This window comes from Equus przewalskii, chromosome 23 (assembly GCF_037783145.1).
Source record: "Equus przewalskii isolate Varuska chromosome 23, EquPr2, whole genome shotgun sequence".
Lineage (NCBI taxonomy): Eukaryota > Metazoa > Chordata > Mammalia > Perissodactyla > Equidae > Equus > Equus przewalskii.
The window spans coordinates 17,922,966-17,943,896 of record NC_091853.1 but is presented as its reverse complement, the minus strand read 5'-3'; the positions used below and the strand labels follow the sequence as shown (position 1 = coordinate 17,943,896).

Sequence of the window (20,931 nt, the reverse complement as noted above, 5' to 3'; positions counted from 1 at the left end):
CTAATGGGGGGGGGGTTTGTGGGGTTTTTTTTCTGTCTCTGTTTTTAGAGCATCACCTACAATAGCTTTCAGATAATTTTTCACTAATGTACATTACTCAAGAATTTTTTAACTTAGTGATAAACTGATCCAGTGTCTGGCAATCCTTAGACTGTCGAAAAAGCAAAATCGGACTGCGTGATAAGGTGTATTTTCCACCATGCAAGGTCAGACTATATTATTGGAGATGTTTGGGTTCTTATCAAGAAAACTGTTTTCAGAGAGGCAGTGCCTGACCGAATCAAGTAGACAGGGGTCAGAACCATTTTGGCAGTTCTTAACATTCTTGTGAGGATCAGTTAGAGCATGCAAAAATAATTTTCACTAATGAGCACTTTATTGGCCTTGTAAATAGTTTCAAAAAGTCAGCTGGCCTACAGAAGTGTTGAATAGTTTACGAAGTTTTTCCTGGACCCTCCCAAACCTAGCAATGCCTCCTTTCATTTTCTAGCCAAGTTCACTCCGTCTTATTGTTACTCCTATCCCTAGACTAACAAAACACAGCATATCGGGGCCCCAAATACAGTTCTCTAGAAATGCACTTTTTTCTTTTTTTACATTAGTGGCATAAATTCCTGAAGAGAAGAATTAGAAACAATAATAGAAAGATTTCAAACAAATATCCTTCCTGTGCAGAGAGAAGAAAAGTGGAATGAAATAAGAAAAAGGAAAGGACATAAGAAAATAAAAGAGAAATCCAGAGGAGACACCAGAGAACCTATTGCGTTGGAAGGGAAATCACTTAGTAAATTTCCTAGGCTTGTCGCCCAGTTTATTTAAAATCTGACCTGATTTCTTTCTTTTCTTTTCTTCTTTTTTGCTGAGGAGGATTTGCCTTGAGCTAACACCTGTGCCAGCCTTCCTCTATTTTGTATGTGAGTCACCGCCACAGCATGGCCACTGAGGAGCAGTGAAGGCCGGCGCCCGGGAACCAAACCCAGGCTGCTGAAGCAGAGCAAGCTGAACTTAACCACTAGGCCTCAGGGCTGGCCCCTGACCTGATTCCTTTTAATGAGCATATTGTGTTCATTTGCATTTGCAATCTGAAAGCAAAGAATATTTTTAGGATTTTGGAATCATCTGAGAGCCTCTGATATAATATGTGCAGAAAAAAATTGATAACTATAGTGAGACTCAGAGCAAGCGGAATCTTGTTATCTCAGCTTTTAAATTTCAGTTATATATTTTCTTCCAAACCAAAAAAGATTGGTTAATGGGCAAAAATATTATTATTTCTTCTGAATTCACAGTTCTTGTGATGCTTTCTGGAAAAGCAGCTGTGTCAGATTGGCTTAATTTTCTTTTTCACACTCTTCCCTCTCATTTTTGTAAAGAAAAAGACAGGCAATCTGCAGCTTCCTTGGTGGATATTAGACAGCTTAGAGAAGTGGCAAAATAAACAAGATTTATTCTCATCAGATGTGTCATGAGAAAATTGGAGGCATGCTGTGAGGTAATGGCAAAATAATCTTGAAAATTTCCAAGCACTTTTTCCAAATGAAATGGAAGAAAATGTAAAGTTAGCTTCCATCTAATTATGGCTAAAGAAAGATGTATGCATAAATGCACTGGCATGGATATATTTCTAATACTATTGGTTTCTTCCTCTAAAAAAGAAGAGGCCAGATTTAAAGTCTTACAGTTCCAGAAAGCTGTTCTGTGGAATTGCTGACCACGGTGAAGTTTTTATTTTTCCATAGAATAAGATAGTGGGAATTGTAACTTATAAAATGGTAGTGTGTTTTCCCCCCCTTAATGGCTCCTCCCATTTCTCTCACTTAGGTGAACCTATAAAAGTATCGTTCTACTAAATACTAGTGCAGGTGGGAGCCTCAGTTTATTTCAGTGGCTGTGGTCATTTGTAGAAAACCTTGTTTTTGCCTCTGCTCACCCACTGGAGCTGGTGCCTGGTCCCTTACATAGAATCTGCAAGTACACATGGATTCATTGAATGCCCTTAAGGGGCTAAGCCTTGTGGCCATATTAAAGATACCGGGCCTGCTTTTAGAACAGGGATTGGGGAAAATTGAGGGTCTCTAACTGTCCAAGGCAAGTCCGTTATAAGCTTAACTCAGAGTTTTGCATCTCTTTGAGTGTGAGTTTTGGAAAGGAGGACACTGTTCTATTGGTGTTCCTAAGCCTGTCAGCTTTCTATCCAGATGCTTTCTGAGTCCAGGGAGGTCTTGGCATGACTTTGATGTGTTTAATATAAATCTTTGGGAGTGTGTTTGTATGTCTCTCTTCTGTGAATTAATATCTGAAGTAAATCCCAGAGAACTTAAGTTGGTTTATATGGCTCTTATTTTTAACTCTAAGTGAAGTTTCCTCCTGGTAGGGTGCAGGGACCTATTGGCGTCAAGGCTGCCCATGAAGAAGTTTTGACTTTTTCTAGCAGAGTCTATTCGAAAACCTGTCACTCAGCACCAGTAATAAATGTGCTTAAAAAAAATAAAACACACCATTTAGTTCAATTATGGAGAATCCAATTTCTCCCCATTCTCTAACGCATTTACTAGAAGAAGGAGAGAGACCTTGGGCATGATTCTGTGTAATTAGATTTTTGCACCTTTGTACTGTGAATTGGGATTTCTGATTTCTCCACCCTGAGGTGCAAAGTGATGGTGCTTAGGAACCCGAGACTAAAGCTAATGTTATAATTCATCACGGCTTTTAAACTTTCCTAATTCGAGAAACTCTGAGGGAAATAAATAACAGCGAACATTATACTCTATGTTATAAATATTAAAAATACTTTATTTTTTCGAGCCTCTCCTCTTGTTCCCCAAAATTAATCTTCACCTGAAACCTCAACAATTTTTGAGAAGCTGTGCCCTAGGCCTAGTTAATCCTCTCATCTCTGTGGATTTGCCTCAGTTCCCAGGAAATAGCCACTTTGTTAAAATAAACCCATTTTTTTTTGTTTCTATATAGTTCTCCTTTATAGTAACAATAAAAATATAACATCTGGAGATTGTGATTTTTGTTTTTGGCAATGTCATAGGAAAAACCAAACATGAATTGTTAAATAAGACTGCATACAAAATATTATTGTCTCAACTATTTAAAAAAATTATAAGAAAAGATTAGAAGGAAATATAGCAAAAGTAGTGTTTGGATTTTTTATATCTTTCTGTACTTATGAGCCACTTTTCTAAAAGTGATTGAAACAGGAAGGCATCTGAATATTTCAGAGAAGATTTTAGAATATCTCATAGTTGTGTTGACGCTGGGAATGATGAGGAACTAGGAATAATCCACTATAAACAATATCTTTCAAGGAATAAAACTATTGATAAAGAGTAGATTTGAGTTGAGCCACTACAGAACTGGAAAGTTAACAAAGAACTTTCTAGAATGAGAAAATATACAGATCTGTCACATTCTTCAGACTTCATATGTTTTATCTAGACCCTTATATGTTTCCCGTGTTTACAGACTGATCAAGGAAAATAAACTGAGAAAGACTTTAGTTTGTAAATAATTCCCCATGTATAGTTTCATGGACAAATTCATCTAAAAGCATAAAAGAAATTAACTTGCAAGAGTCTGATGTTTTTAAAAACAAATGAGTTTGGAGACTGGATATTTTTTAATAATAAATATTCAATCTGAGAACTGTACCTTTCTCCTTTGTTGGGGCATTGGCATGAGTTTCATGGTTATAATGCATTGTCATTTGCTTTACTCTTTTAAATATTACTCAGCTATTCTTTCATTCATTCAACAAATGTTTGCTGAGTACATAAGTATGGTATACCCTTGAAGGAGAGATAAGCTATCTTTAAACAGCTGTAGCAAAAGTGTTGCAGGGTTTGGGGAGAATGCCAAAGAAGGTGAGATTGTTTCCAGCTGGGGAAAGCCAAAATGGCTTCTTCTTAGGTTGGGATTGCCGTCTTGCCTTGAAGGGTCTGCAAGGGGCTGGCAGGGTATTTAGGGGAGGAAGGACGAGTGAGGGCATGGGCATGTACAGAGGACAAGGAGGTTTCGTTTGAGCAGCAGAGGTAGGAAATAAGGACAGTTGGGGCCGGATCACAGGGCCCTTGGTGCTAGGCTAAGCGGTTACTGCTCAAGGCAGCGGGGACTGTTGAAGGTTTTTACGAAGGTAGTGACATGGTCTTGCCGCAATGTGTCAAGTGAAATTGGGCCAGGACACCGAGGATTCTGCCTCTTCATGTGTGCTTCTTACAGCTTTCAAAAGTTCCCTAGAAGCATTAATGGCAAGACTTGGTTCTGAAGGACGGTTCCTCACTTCAACATCTGGGCCATGGTAACTTGTGCTGGCTTTCTCTCGAGTGGGACCATGGTGCCAGCTTGGATTCAGCTCTTTCAGCCCTGGACTCACTCTGGCCACTTCCCAGAATCTTCTTCTGCCACACAGACCAAACTTTGGCTTATTACCCAGAACCCTCTAGGATCTATGTGTCAGAATTGGCACTCCCCTCTCCCACCCTAGTTTTGACTCTTTTGTTTCTCTTTTAGAGCTGAGAGCTAGTAAGTTCCTTTGCTCTGCTGAGCTAGGGTAGGTCAAGAGACTTTTACAATGTTGTTGAGAGATAATAAATACTTGATTGAAGGTGGGGTGATTGGGATGGGAAAAGGGGATGGATTTAAGAAATATTGTGGAAATAGAACTGACGAGATCTGATGATTGAATATGGGAGTGAGGGAGAAGGAATCAAACGATAGTGCTGAGTTTCTGAGTCAGTATGAATTCAAATGGTTTTAAAAGGGCCAGAAAATACTTTTCTTACTTTTACAAGATCAAACTGAAACAAAGTGTTGTGGACAGAGCTGTTGAAAGGGCTTCTTTTGGCTTTAGTGATGGTTACCCTGAAGGGTGTTATGAGCAGCCTTGTCAAGTTAGATGTACCAACACGATGCCCAGTACAGACTGCAATAATAATAGGTTTAGAAGAAATACGCCTGTGCCAAAAATGCTGGCACAACCAAAATGGGGAAGAAGCCCTTCCTTTGGTTCTGGTCTTTCTATAATTGAGTAACCTGTTTTTGGTGAAAGACTTGGCATTGGGTTTTACAAACAATTTAGGGAAAGGAATGTGATACTAAATGGAGGGGAGGATGAAGGCAATTCGATACTCAAGAATCTTGAAAACTGTGACAAACAAACTGGTTTCAGCTGAGGTTGTTTTATGTGGAGCCTGTGGCTGATCCACTTATTTGAATGTTTTCACGGTGGAATATTAAATGATAGTAATAATAGTCAAATTTATTGAGGAACCAAAGTATCAGGCGCTGCTCTAGGTACTTTTTTACCTGCAGAATATCTCGTTTAATCCTCAGAAAACCCTGTGAAAATGGGCACATTATTAACCACATTTAATAGGTGAGAAAATTGAAGGTCAGAGAGAGAGAGACTCAGTGTAACACAGCTACTAACGCATGCTTTTTGCTTCGGCCCATTAATGCTAATATTGTATTTAGTTGGTTTTAATTCAAGGATGCACTGAGGGCCTCTTACGTGCTGGGAAGTGCTCCTGAAACATCCGTGAAGGTGTAGGTTGTTTGTTTCGAGCCTGCAGTGAGTGGGGCGGCTGTGCCGTGTGCAGCTGGGCAGGATGGTCCCAGTTAAAAGTACTGCTTTTGGCTTCTCCCTGATTCCTTAGTTCAGCTTAAGGACCTTCCCCTGGTGTTGGCTTGATTGCTCCATCATCACCATTATCATCATTGATTTAATTACTATGGATTATCGAACACTGTCTATGCGCCAGCTATAGAGCTGAACGCTTTACTGCGGTCTTTCGTGTAATTCTTACGATAACACTATGAGATTGCTCTTCTTTTTATCTTCATTTTATACAAGGGGAAGCAACTCGAATGAGGTTCCACTGCTGGTAAGTAGCAGAGATGGGACCCAAACCGCTGTCTGTCTGACTCCAGTCCATCTTCCTAACCACAGTAGTACTTTGCCCCAACACCAGGCTTTTCTCTAATTGTCAAGATTCCTACATGGGGCCTTCCTTTATTGTGTTTTAGATAGGCTTAATCTAAAATCTACATTCATCTTGGGAATCACATTAGATTCTTTTCCTCCTAGAACTTGTGATTTAACCCTAAAACTAGCTGTTTTATTCACATTCTGAACGAGTCATTAAGTTAATTACCCAAGGAAGTTGTAATCCCTTTTTTATAAATGCTGCCTGGTGGATGACGTGTTGATGGTACCATATGTAGATATTCAAATCACAGAAGCATATTTCTCATACATTGGGAGGGAGTGGTGGCAGCTTAGCATCTTAGTAGAAGCAGGGCTTCCTTGAGTCAGGCTTTGTGATGTGGCAGGAAATCAGGTTTCAAAGCTTTGTAGAGCTCATCATAAAATGACATCCACCTCCTTTCATTTAAATCCAAGTGCTTGCAAGAGCGCAAAACTTAGCATCAGAAATTAATAAGCTTCTCTTCTGATTGACAAAATAGTGGTCACTTAGACATAAAGGGCAAGTTTTGTTAATTGTTTATATGTTTCAGTGAGATGAGACATTCTTCCCATTGTGGGAATTCTCAGAGATGTCCCCCTCCTATGTAAGAAAATTATAGACAAGGATGTAGAATTTTACATCATATGTAGTATATAAAAGCTAATAAAAGTAATAACCAATTAGGTAGTTACAAAGCCAGAGTATATTAAAGTATTATGCAAATACTGATTAATAGTAATACCATAAACTCACAGAGCAAGGAAGAGCATACCTGATTCAAATTATAGGAGCTTTTATTTGCATTTCTACAGAACTTATTATTAGTCGGTCTCAGAGCACCTTGCAAGTAATAATTATTAAAGCCCATAAATATGACCAGAAAATGTCATTTCATTGATGTTAGAATAAGCAAGAATTTCCCTTTACCTCATACATATTGTGAGACCTAAATACCGGAGCTAAAGTAAGATTCTCCATATTCGGAGAATATTTATACATCATGGGTGTTTTGGGCTATTAGTTCATAGGTATAGAAGTGAAAGGGGTAAAAGACCACATGTGTACGGTGATGGATGGCAGTTAGACTTTGGATGGTGAACACGATGTAGTCTTCACAGAAATCGAAGTATGATGATGTACACCTGAAATTTATATAATGTTATAAATCAATGTTACCTCAATAAATAAATTATTAAAAATTTAAAAAAGGAAGTTGGCAGCTATGGATTCAAGTTCTCATATTATTCCATTTTTATGGTTAGAACTCTTTCCTAATTTTTGAAATTTTCCATGCATGATAGCTCTAAACAAATCTTGCCAGTAAGTTATATTTTAATATTTCTCTGTGACTATAATATCAAATTTGAAAACAAAAATTATGCCAAGTGCACATGAAAGTATTTAAAAATATTTTGGAATGTTATATCGGGTGTGTTTTTTCTCGAGCTAATATCTTATTCCAAGGACGAGCAGTCATTCCTTGTGAGCACAGTCAGGGGGACCTGTATTTGTTTCTATGCTCTGTAGCAAGTCCGTGAAAGGATGTGAAGATTTCTGGTCTGCTTCAGATTGCTCCTTTGCCCTTTCTCTCCTATTTCTCCTTCTCCTTTCCCTCCTTTGCAACTTCCATTCTCTCTAAAGCTAAGCACGGGTTGGAAAACCTAAAGAATATTCTCAGTGTCGGTTTCTCCCTCTCTCCATCTTGAGTCTTCAGCTCCCCCAATACAGCTGATCCAGAGCTTTATTTTCTTCCGGTGCTGAAAGACCGTATGGCAGTTGCTGGTCACTATTGTGAGGCAGCTGTACTTCCAGGGTTACACTTCATTGTCACATAGATTCCAAGAAAGGCGTGGACTAGTGAGCACCTTCCTTTATAGTTAGGGACCCTGGAGCCCGGAGAGAATGAGTGAGTTGATGGAGGTGGTACAGCTATTTTCTGTCTCGCTGGAACTGGGACCAGAACTTGGGTCTCTAGATTCTTAAACCAAAGCGTTTCTCTCTACCTCGTGGTAATTATATAATGCTTTGAGTCACAAAAAATTTTAAGCTGGAAACATAAGAGCAGAACTAAAAGAAACAGTTTGTTGATTTTATCCAGGGCTGTGGATCAGCAAGACTAGAGGTGGAGTCTCAGGGATCTGAAGCAAAATGGATTGATGTGTGTGCGGAGTTGACATGGTGGACCCCGGGATTACTGTTGTGTAGGAGTTGAATGGCTGGTGGTAGATGGTAATGAAGAGCAAGTTGAAGTGGAGAACGGGGTGAGGGAGAATGGCAGCTGTAGAAGGGTTAGGAGGATGGTTGAATTCATGGCCGTGGCAATGGGTTGTTGACATAAAATAAAGAAAAATTCTATTGTTTACTGGATGAGTGGTTCATAGGGACCAAAAAGTCTCTCCGGATGATGCCAGAAGGGGAAGAAGTGACAAAGCCCTGTGCAGCAGGTATCAAAGTTCTCAGGGAATGTGCGCTAATAACACATGCCTGGGAAACGGTGGTGTTCGGGAGACTGGAGGGGTGTTTATAGAATTATGTAGATATATGTCTATTCTGTGAGAGAGGTTACGCTTTTCAACTCTAGTTTTCATATTTTTCCAGGGAAAACTGAGGCTGCTATCAAAAACTTCAGTCCCTTCTACAGTCGCCAGTACTCTGTGGCTTTCTGCAATCATGTACGCAGTGAAGTGGAACAGCAAAGAGATTTCACATCACAGATTTTGAAGACCAAGGTAACTCATGGACATTTGGTTTATATATTTCTCCCACTTATGAGGGCTTTATAACTCATAAAGTTTCTGACATAAACCGTAATTTGAATGGCAGTTTAAAAAAATCTGTTCTCAAATCATTTCATGTTCAAAAAACTCTATATGCCTGGAAGTTAGATCTTGCTGGTGGTATAATCTATATAAAAAGAAAACTAGCATGATTTAATTTTATGTTTTTCCCACATTGATTCTTTTATATGAGGAAATTTGACTTGCTGTAGTGAAGTTCAATTAAAAAAAGTCATAATTTCAGTGCCTCATACTATGGGCATTTTTATTTTGGTCATTGATCAAATATGATTTTCTCTTCTAATTCTCTAACTTATTCTTTCTCCTTTGCTCCATTATAATAATTACCCACAACCTCAACAACTATTTGTTGACACCTATTATGTGCCAGGCCGTATTCCAACAACTGGGGAACAAGACAAATTCTCTGCTTCTTGTTTATATTCAAATGTAGGAGACAGGCAATAAACAAATAAACTAATGAATATCACATGATAATAAATACTACAAAGAAAAATAAGGCAGAAGTTTTATTTTAGAGAAGATGGTCAGAGAAGCCCTCTATGGAGATCACATTTGAATAGAAACTAGAGTGAAATAAGAGTAGACTGTGTGAATATCTATGGCAAGAGTATTCTGGGCAGGTGGAAGAGCAGGTGCAAAAACTCTGCAGCAGTTGTTAGCACATCAGGAAGGCTAGAGTGCTGAGAGCAGTTTGAACAAGGGAGAAGGGATGAGAAATGACTGCAGAGTGACAGGTAGGGACCCGTAGACCACGATAAGTGTTTTTATTTTAAATATGGATAGGAAGTTATTGGAGGGTATTGAATACAGGGTGACTTACAATTTTAAGCGATCTTTCTTTCCTCTCTATAGTGAATAGACTATGGGGAGGGACAAGGGGGGAAATTGGAGACTAAAGAAGAAGACACGGTAGCAGTCCAAGAGAAGGATGATGGCAAATTGGACTAGGGTGGTGGTGGTGGCACTTGTGAGGAAAGGTCCAAGTCAAGATGTATTTGAAATAGAGATGACAGACTTGCTGATGGATTCATCAGAGAGATAATAGACAAAGAAAGATGAATAGGAGATAATAGAGGAAGAGAGAACTCAGTGATGACTTCTTGGTTTTTAGCCTCAGCAAATAAGTGGATGGAGTTGCCTTTTACTCACATAGAAGAGTCAGAGGTAGATGGGAACTATGAGTTCACTTTTGGCCAAGTTGAGTTTAAGTGCTTATTTGACATACAGCTGTGGAAATATTGAGTAGGTAGTTGAATGTTCTGATCTGGAGTTCGATGGAGAGGCTGAGGCTGGAGAATAGAAATTTGGGAGTTGTTAGTTTATAACTGGTTTTAAAGCCAGAGGACATAATTGAGGGAGAAGATAGACAGAAAAGAAGAAATTCCATGACCAAGCCCTGGTGCCTCCACCATTTGGAGGTCAGAAAAAGGAGAAGAATCCAGCAAGATGGACTGAGAAGAAATAGCCTGTGCAGTAAGGGAAAAATCCAGCAAGCGTAATGTGCCAGAAGGCAAATAAAGAGGGGTTTTCTAGAAGGACAGAGTGACAAATGGGTCAAATACTACTGAGAGCTTAGGTAGACGAATAGATGTAGCAGCATGAGTATGTAGGATAACGATTGTTATCTCCATAAAACAGTTATTCTCAAAATTTAGAGAGCTTCATAAAAATGCAAATTCTGGCCACACCCCCAGAGATTCTGATATAGCAAGTCTAGGGTGAGGCTCCATTTTTAACAACCATATCCATTGATTTAAGAGGCCCAGGTTTAAGAAGTGCTCTACATAAGAACTGTGAAGTTTAGCTTGTATGTGGATTCAGTCTCGTTTAAAGAGACGACTGAAGTCTGCAAATGCCTCATTATCTCTCAGGATAGAACATTAAGCCCTGGACTTCGTGAGGGTATTTATTTGATCCCTTAGACGATTCTTAAAAAGATTAGCGTATCTATCTTCTCTGTATGGTTCATGTAAATTTTGCTTGAAAGTGGAGGGATGAGTTTCTAAAGGCACTATGGCTTTTTAATAAAGGGAATATAGATGTAAATTCAGTGACATGTGAAAGACAGGAGGCTCATTGCTATATTGTGAGATAATATGGAAATTGCACCATGAGGCGGGATGGGAACTATCCTTCACACAGATGGCCCAATGCAAGACCTAAGAAGAAATCTAACAGAGACTCCCCTGCAGCACATATGTCACCAGGGTTAATGAGAAATCCTTGAACTTTTAAGTAGAAGAGGTAGAACACAGGTTTGCTGGCTTGCCTGCTTGTTCTTTAACCAGAGAGCAAACGTGGTCTCCTTGAGAAGCATGGGGATGGGTTAAGTGTTTATAGCCTGGGTCCTATTTCATATTCAGGCTGTTATGATAAACGTCAACAACGTGTACTTAACTGCCTCACTCCCTCTCTCCCATAGGAGTTTATCAAGGATTTATTAAGTGCCACATGTATATAAGGCAGAAATTTATTACTATAATCCCTTCTACCATATGATTCTGCTCCGGTAGCATAGTGGAGGGAGATGGAAATCACAAAAATACCAATAAGACAGATATTTGTATTTGGTCAGGAGGAGAAGGAAGGGGAAGTGTGGAGGGAGGGAAGGAAGCAAGAATTTCCCCAGGATCTCAGCACAAGACAGTTTCCTAAAATATTCCTTGAAATACCATGGATAGACCTGGTGGTAGCACAGGTGTGTGATCTTTTGTTGTGACGGTTAATTGTATTCATCTTCTTTAAGCCACCACTGGAGCCTGGAACTGTTTTGTATGAAGCAGAGCTATCCCAGTTTGCTGAAGATATAAAGAAATGGAAGGAGAGATACATTGTAGTTAAAAATGATTTTGCTGTGGAGAGCTATGAGAACAAAGAGGTGAGACATTTCCTTGTTACCATAGGTTCTTGCAATATTCTTAAACATTGGCTGGGTTGATTGGCATGCCCTTACCCTCAGGATTGATTGATTCAATAAGAACTCACTCATGCAGGTACTCATTTCACTTGACAGATATCTATTGAGTGCCAATTATATGATAAGTGGTATAGAAGGTTCTGTGCATTTAGCAGTAGATCAGACAGATGCTTGCAGTCTAGTGGGTAAGACAGACTTTGAACAAGTAATTGCAAGTGAGTATGAAAATAGAAGTTTATACCGAGTGACCAGTGCAGGAGCCTTTCCTATGACCATTGAGTCACCTCCTTGATATCTCACCCTCTCTGCTGTGTGTCTCCATGTCTTCCCACTCTTAAGCCTCCTATATGATAGGTGGCTGAGGAGTTATTTAATAAAATTATGATTGAGTTTGCATGGGATCCTAGGAATTCAGAACATTTCACATACTTTATTCCACTTAGGGATTTTCTTCGCTTATTCCTGGTTATCTCATTATTTTCCTTGTCTGTAAAATGTGGAGAGAATGAGATAATGTATGTAAAGTGCCTAACACCTGGAGGACTTCAGTATTTATTTCTTTCCCTAAGTAGGGAGGTAACATGGTATAGGAGAAAGAACACTGGGCAGTGAATTTGGAAAACTACAGTTTAGGTCAAGCCTCAGTTAAACTAGAGCGTTAGGCTGAATGATCCCATTGGTTCTTTCCAGATCTCATACTGTAAGCACATTTCGTCCACATAGATTCTCAAGCTCCCTTTGAGATGAATAGTTACTATTTGCCAGTTAAACATAGTAACAGATTTAAAACTCTGCTCTCCTGACTCTAAGTTCAAGAGCAGTCAGAACAACCTCCAGGGCTGCGCTGAGCGAGATGCCTGAGGCTAAAGCATAAGGAAGAGGCTTCAGGCTGGCAGACCAATGTTTCCTTCCCATTTCTGATGGAAAATAGAAATAAAATATAGTGCAGACTTATTCCACAGGCTAGCTAGAAAACAGTGAGTATGCTCCCTTCACCTCCATGTTGTGAGGATTAAAGAAATGAATGCATTGAGGCGCTCAGCATAGTGCCAAGCGCCAGCAGAACCCAAATTGCACTTGTCGATATGATTTCTACTAACTGATTGGCGGAAAACACTCAGAGCCTGCTCTTGGATTTATTGAGGTTTTCACCACACTTGGCACTAACTGAAGTTTCATTTTGAATCAAATTTTGGTGTTTTTCCTCTTTTCGTTTTTTTAAGCTTGCTGCCTCAACTTGCAATTTGTGGACAATACTGCTTTCTTTGCTTTGCTCATCCTTTTCGAATGAACTTGTTCAGGTTGTTAAAATATGGTCACTAAATTTATAACCAAACATTAAAAAAAAGTGGGGATTAAAGAAAATGCCCATGCAGCTTGCCATAATTCCTCAAAGTTTTAATAATATCCTGTTTTTTGATTTATAGAAAGGTGTATTTTTTTTTAATTACACCTGAGAATTATACATTAGGTACCTATAAATTGCCTATTGTTTTACTGCAAGTCCAGTTTCGGCTGGTAATTAAGCAGGAAAAAATGAATCATTCTCATTGGATAATCACTTCCCACTTCCTGTATGCTTGCACTGGGGCTGCACAGATCCAGGAATGAATCCTGGTTTTGTCTACTCACCACTGGGCCATTGGCAAGTTATTTACCTTCTTTGGGCTTCATTTTTCTCATTTATAAAATGGAAATGATAACTAATTTATAGTGCTGCTTTGAGGATTAAATATATAATGCTTATAAAAGCCAAGGTTGAAGCTTGTTATAACAAATAAGACAATTCAGATTTGAGGCCAGTCTGAATCAAACTGCTCCTAGACTTTCTCAAAATCACACAACTTCAGTTTCTTCTCTGTTGTGCTTAAGCAAGTGATTAGCGGTTCTTGCAAGTGTGAAAATAACCTTCTTAGATATAAGAGTTTCTTTTGTTTGACTCTCTTCAGTCACTATCTTGTTGATGCAGAATGTATTATTGTTATTCTGATTTTCTTGCCCTGAGCAACATTATTTTAATTATTCCCAAGAAGACACTCTAGATTTTGAGCCCCATAGTTTCTTGGTTTCAATTCTCAACTTGCTTTTAGTTTGTTAGTCTCAAAATTTTGCCTTGACTTAAGCCCTCCCATCAGATGCACATACTTACATTTTATCTTATCTGTATGTCCTTGTGGGTTTATCGGCTTAACAAACAGCTTGCGTTCTTTAGCACTGCTCTGCAAATCTTTGACATTTCCCAAACAGCAGAGCTTTTTGTCTGCTGGCCAGAATTTGTGTTGATGTCATAGATTCTGTACTTCTGTCCCAGATCATTTTACTGCAAAACAGTCTCAGGTCTGAGGGCAGTGGTGGCATATGTTATCATGGCAACATTTTTATGTTTTTGGTGAAAATCCATGGCAACCCTAATTGTAGTTACGAGTCCCACAGTCTCATTAGTCATCAGTCTCCAAGCATCTTTGCAGTAAATGTCTGTAGGTGTCGTCATCCTTGTGGTTATTAGAATGATTCAGGTGCTGCCATCTGATATGGTAAGTGTGATGCAGAATTTCTAGAAGTTACTGCGATTACATTTTCCCCATTTGAGAAACATCCCTACAGTGAATCTCTCTGAGATTAGGGACTGTGATTTACTGTGTGGTAACCATCACACCAAAGTCCTAAAGTGACACCTTGCAAGTATGCAAAATATATTTTTTAAATAAATGGCTCTTACTCAATGACATAGTGTAGGAATTGCTGTCTCTGCGTGTATGTGTCTGGGTCTGTCTGTCAGTTTCTAATATTCCTGATATTTTCCAAAAATCCAAATGGGAAAAAAAATCACTCATTTACGCTTTTCCTTTCCCAGGCCTATCAGAGAGGAGCTGCTCCTAAAAGCCGAATTCTTCCAGCTGGTGGCAAGGTAGTAACATCAGAAGAAGAATACAATTTATTATCTGATCGGCATTTCCCAGACCCCATTGGTGAGTGGCTGAGCATTCTTTCCCAAGGCAAAATTCCTAAACTTGCTTTGTTTGGCTAGACTGGTGGTTCTCAGGGGGAACGGGATTTCATTCTGCAGGGTCGTTTGGCAGTGTCTGGAGACATTTTTGGTTGTCACAACTTGGGGGGATGGTGTTCCAGGCATTCAGTGGGTAGAGGCCCGTGATGCTGCTAAGTATCCTGTAAGGCACAAGACAGCCCCTCACAATGAAGAATTATCTGACAAAATATCAATAGTTGCCGAGGTTGAGAAACCTTGGGATGCGCACACATTCTCCATAGACAAACGGAAGATGTAATTTCTCTAATTTAGGTAAACACTGTACCGCTTCTATTATTTTAAATCACAGTCAGTAATATATAAGTCAGTTACTGTGCTTCTAGCACATGGAAAATGTACCATTTGTCAGACATCCTGAGGGTTTGGAACAGATCACAAGCGTTAATAGCAGTACACAGGACAGCAGAAATAAATAGGCAGGACCCAGTCTGTGAAATGTGCAATCCCATCCTTCAGTAAGCAAGCCTGGACCTGTCAGGGAATATTATTTTTCTAATTTTAGGGTGATATGCAATAAAATATCCTGAATCGACAAAGTACTTTGAACAAGCATTACAGTAACTCATAGCTGCTGTGTAAAAAAGCATGGCATTAATTAGCATATCTATAAATAGTAGTTGGATGCAGCCATGGAAAGAGCATCGAACTGAGAATTTGGAGGCTAGAGTTTTATCTAGTTCTAGACTAGATTTTTATCAAGTGTTTTTCTCTAGCAGTTGCCCAAACTCTCTGGTTTCTGTTTCTCTAACTCTGGGGCCCTCAACTAGAAAATCTAGAAGGATCTTTCCAGGTCTAACATACTTTGATTCTCATTCATTTCAGTCTTTCCATGTAGAGAAAGTAATGGATAATATATAGACCAGACAGCACATTTCATAGAGATTCATGAACTGTGGATAATGTAATCACTCCATCTGGCTTTGTGTAAATCATGCCACCCAGCAATTACTTGGTTTCTTGAAGAGAGCCCTGGTTCTTATTAATGGGTCTAATCATTTCCTTGGAATTTATGGAGAAAAATATAATAATTTTATCAACTGCTACAGAATGCTTAGCATAGTGTTTTTAATAACCCCATGATAGGATTAGTACATGGACCATAAACCTAGATTAACAAACTATTACTGAGTAATCCAAGCTAAAGCAGCACTTTATGTGCACTGTACATATTATCATATTTTCTTTCAACATCTGCTTATATGTCATCTTGGCTCTGAAGCTGATGCTAGAAATGGGGATACCAACATCTTGACTCTTCAGAACCTCTCCAAAAGAACTTTCCAATGAAACCAGTCAGAACAAACAATATATTTATTGATTTATTGATGAAATCATATCATAAGGAATGAAAAGGAATAAAAAACACAAGCCCTGTGTGACTAGTGCCATTTGGCTCGGGGCTTCAGCTGGGGTAGTTCAGTGACTTTTTTTATTGTATGGTGTGGCCTTTGAGTTTTTAAAAATAGAATATTCTACACTAGATCATCTGTGATATCCTTGTAACTCAACTCAGAAAAAATGCAGGCTAATGGCATCCGGAAAATTGTTGTAAAAGGTTAAATGAGAGATAACCAGAGGTTAATAGGAGTGAATTTTATGGGGCTTGCTGTAGCTTTTAAATGCAAAGGGTCAATGTTGCTTTCAGTTGTTTGCACAAAATGGTGACATCTTGGAAAGGGCAAGGAGAATTGTTTCACGAAACCATGTTAACAGAAGCACTCACTGTGTGATATAGTTCTGTTGGAAAGAATAAAGGCACAATAAAAGATGGGAGGAATTAACCTCACTTGAGGATAATCACTAGGGATTTATTAATAAATATGTCTTCTTTATACAATAGTCTGCTAAGATGACATATCAAAAATGCCCCCACATTTTACTACAGTGATTCATTTATTTGGCATTTTACTAGTTAGAATCTAGTTTTCTACACACAACAAAAAACTCAAATTAAATACATAAGGTTTTAAATATTTGGATATTAGGTCCAGGGCTGGTATGGCAGTTCCATAAATGTCAGGGAGTCTTTCTAGCTTTCCCCCCTTTATCTCCAGGTTTTGGCCCTTGTTTACATAGTCCAAGGTGGCTGCTGGAGCACCAGCCATGGCTTTCTCATTCCAGACAGCAGGAGGGAGAATAGAGGAGGAGGTGGAGACACTCCCTCTCTTGAAGGATACTTCCAGGAAGTTTCACTGCCACTTCAATGTACATCCCACTGGCCAGAACTTAGTGGTGGTGGCACACCAAGCTGCAATGGAGGCCGGAAATGTAGTCTTTATTCTCTGCAGTCACTTGCTTAACTAAAAGTCAGGGATTTTATTACTGGGAAAGAATCAGAGAATAGATAATGCGTTACAACTCGAAGTCTCTGCTACAGAGTTCCACCATTCATTCATTTATTTGTTCATTCATATATTGATTCATTCTTATGTTATGATGTGCCGGGCATTTTGCTAGGTACTGATGGGCCAAAGTTTGTGCTTCCAGTGCATTCTACTCTGTTACCTTCAGATTTCAGGACACTGAAACAGGGCTCCCATATATGCCCAAGAAATCTATTCTTTCTCTAAGCCAATCTTGGTTTATTAATTTGCCAGCAGCAAGACTCAGTTTCTGGAGCCTCCATTATGGTTACGCTCCATTTCTTAGTATGCCCAGTGCTTACTATAAACTCTTGGAGAGTCCTCCTTCCCTTCCTTTCCCTGAGATTGGTACCCATTATGTAGGCAGGGAGTACAGAGCTAATTTTTTTTTGCTTGTTCTTCATGACTCTAGAAATAGGCTGGGGCTCATTTAACCAAGTGCAATATAACATAATTGGAATGCATGGAAGGGGATAAACTTTAGGTAGGGAATCTGAATAGTAGTTTAACATGAGTTTGCTGGAATTGATTTTGAGGAAAGAGGGAAAAGTTCATTGTTTAAGGCTTTTAAAATTTCCTAGGACAATGTAGCACACGTATTCATTCGACAAACTGCAGTTGAACACATGCTAGGTTCCATGACCTTGCCACGGACTAAGGATACAGAGATGTAAGATGCAGTCTCCATGCTCTCGGAGCTCTGGGGCAGTTGTTCTGCTTCTTGGGGAGGGGAACCATGTGAGAACCAGTTGGGGAGCTTATCTCAGTCTGCTCGCCCACCCTGAGTGTCGGTGCCAGACATGGAAACAGGTCATTACGGTATTTTGGGAGAACAAGTTAGGGAGCACCCAACTCTTTCTGTGGTGGCAGGGGAGGCAGATTTTGGACTGACTTTTGTAAGATGAATGAGAATTTTCTTTTCAAAACCATGATGGAAGGGAAGAAGGAAAAGGTGATATGAACTGCAGAAACAATGTGCAAAGTCACAGAATGGGTCACCATGCTAGAGAGAGTAGAGACTGAGAGTGGAGGGAAACCAGCACAGAACGGGGCAAACACCAGCGCTAACGGGGGCATGGAGAGAAGGGGCAGAGGAGCCATTAACGATGACAAAGAAGAAACAATTCTTAACAAGCACGAAGGACACTGGGAAAGAGATGCCCCTGGAAGTCGAGAAGAGAATGTCATCAAAAGAAGGGGTTGCTGGCAACATGGGATGTTTCAGATCAGGTTCAAAGGATAGGTGATGAAGAAGCAGCCAGGTTGGCAGTTAGGATGACAGTAGTGGCCTCAGCAATGCGTTTTGGGACTGGTGGGGCAGCGACAAGACTGAGCTGAAATAGAGGTTGATGGCATGATGACAGCAAGTGCTGGTGTGGCCATGACATGGAGGAGGGAGAGAGTGCGTGGCCGAGAGCAGGCCTGGTGGAGGGGAGCCGTGGGGAGAGTGAGGCTGAGTCTGCACAGGTGGACAGGGTAGCCTGAAGAGGCCAGTAGGGAAGAGTGAGCGCTGTTTGCTCATCATTTTGAGTGAAGAAGTTGGGAAAGATTGTGTCTCATGGCCTTGGTTGTCCCTGCCGAGTAGGAGGTGAGACCACCTGATGGGGTGAGACAGGTGAGCTGGCAGAGGGGCCCCATCTCTCATTTTCCCCCTCCCTGGGAAGACGCCTGGCACCACACTTCCATCCCATGGCCTGCCCCAGAGCGTTACCTCCACGGCCTGAAATGAGTATTTTGAATAAAAGATACACACATTTTAAAATGTCTTTGTGATTTCAATATTTCTTTAGCCTCCAATGAGAAGGAGAACGCTCAGCCCTTCGTGGTCCTGCCAAAGGATTTCCCGGTGTTCCTGTGGCAGCCATTCCTCAGACATGGCTACTTCTGCTTCGCTGAGGCCGCTGACCAGAAGAAGTTCAGCACCCTGCTGAGTGACTGCATCAGGCATCTAAACCACGGTAGGCCTCTCCTCCCCGCTGGCTGCCTTCGCTCAGTCGGCCTGGTCAGTCCTCTGTTAGAAGGATTCCTAGAAAGAGCCACAGAGGGTACTGGCCCTGGGAAGGAGAGGGAAACCAAGCATAGGCAGAGTTTTGTATGCAGGGAGTGTGGTCCACTTGCTGGTGGTTTGTTCAGCTCTGGGAAGCCTCAAGGAACAGAATGTGGAGCGGTTATTTGCTGGCATCCATGGGCATGCATTCAGAGTGCCATATTCATGCGTGTAATTTTTTTTTTTTTTAAGATTTTATTTTTTCCTTTTTCTCCCCAAAGCCCCCCAGTACATAGTTGTATATTCTTCGTTGTGGGTCCTTCTAGTTGTGGCATGTGGGACGCTGCCTCAGCGTGGTCTGACGAGCAGTGCCATGTCCACGCCCAGGATTCGAACCAACGAAACACTGGGCCCCTTGCAGCGGAGCACGCGAACTTAACCACTCGGCCACGGGGCCAGCCCCTCATGCGTGTAATTTTGCCATAATTCATCCTCCTCCTCTTTCCTGATTTTTTAAATCTAAATGACGGCAAGAATGTGCCAATTGTCCTTGGCAAAATCTTCGTCCTTATGACATTTCTTGTTTATTCTCACTTTTATTTCTGAATAACAGTTACTCAAAACTCTAGGGTACAGAAAGTCGCCTGGAAAACTTATTAAACACAGATTTCTGGGCTCCGCCCTTGGATATTCTGGTTCACTGGGTCTTTGGCAGGACCCAATTTTGCTTTTCTAACAAACTGCCAAGAGATGCTGATGCCGTTGGTCTATGGCCCGCACTTGCAGCTGTGTTGCTTCAGACCACTTTCCCTCTAGGTATGAATTTAATTAATATTACGTCGATAATGAAAAGGCTTTCCATTCCAATATGTGATTTTTTTTTTTTTTTAAGGAAGATTAGCCCTGAGCTAATATCTGCTGCCAATCCTCCTTTTTTTCCTGAGGAAGACTGGCCCTGAGCTCACATCCGTGCCCATCTTCCTCTACTTTTTATATGTGGGACGCCTGCCACAGCATGGCGTGCCAAGCAGTGCCACGTCTGCACCTGGGATCCCAACCAGCGAACCCGGGCCGCCGAAGCAGAATGTGCGCACTTAACTGCAGCGCCACAGGGCCGGCCCCCCAGTACGTGATGTTTTGATGAATTAATGTGAATGCTGGTTTAGGACTCCATGAAGACTTCAATCACAGAAAATTGAACTCTTTGTCCTTTGGCAAGTTGGAAAGATAACCAATCAGATGTCATTGAGGGCTCCCTCTGTGCCACCCTCTGTGGGTGTTAGGGACAGAGGAATGAACCACGCAAAGCTCCCCTCTCTGGGATCTAAATTCACCCAGGGAGGAGGGACAAACCCGTGCACAAATTCACCAGATCCCTTGATCGTTATCAAAGTTACCATGTTGCAGAGGAACTGGAGGTTACCGCATTGAGAAAAAGGGAGTTCAGTACTGTGGCTTGTCAGGGGAGGTCTCTGGGAGCAGGTGTCATTTGAGTTGAGTCACCTTATCCGTCTGTACTTTTATTTCCTAATAAGGCTCGTATCGCTGTACACTTACTTTAAAGTTCTGAGGTTTCTCTGACAGTGTCAGTCCCAGAGCAAAATTCACCCATGATGTGTGTCAGCCTGTTCTTGATTTTAGCTGATGTATTGATGGAGGCTAATGGAAAAGACAGCATCACTCTACTTTGCTATAACTGCTCTGAGTAACGTTGGTCATAATATTGGTTCATAACCAGTTAGGGACTTTATAAAAATAATACTCTTCTCAATATCTTGCCTTGTGGTTTTGATGTTTGAGAGACTAGGACTTGCCCAGCACTGCCGGCTCTGTCTAGCT

General features: G+C 40.6%; 1 protein-coding gene across 1 annotated transcript in view; it reads left to right on the top strand.

Annotated features, from left to right (window-relative positions):
- The window catches only part of NIBAN1 (niban apoptosis regulator 1), a 143,629-nt gene that overhangs the window by 53,018 nt on the left and 69,680 nt on the right, over positions 1-20,931 (top strand). Inside the window, exons 2-5 of the mRNA XM_008534656.2 lie at positions 8,574-8,704; positions 11,523-11,654; positions 14,548-14,662; positions 18,896-19,063. Coding sequence (XP_008532878.1) covers positions 8,574-8,704; positions 11,523-11,654; positions 14,548-14,662; positions 18,896-19,063 — 546 coding nt within the window. The remainder of the gene's footprint in view (positions 1-8,573; positions 8,705-11,522; positions 11,655-14,547; positions 14,663-18,895; positions 19,064-20,931) is intronic.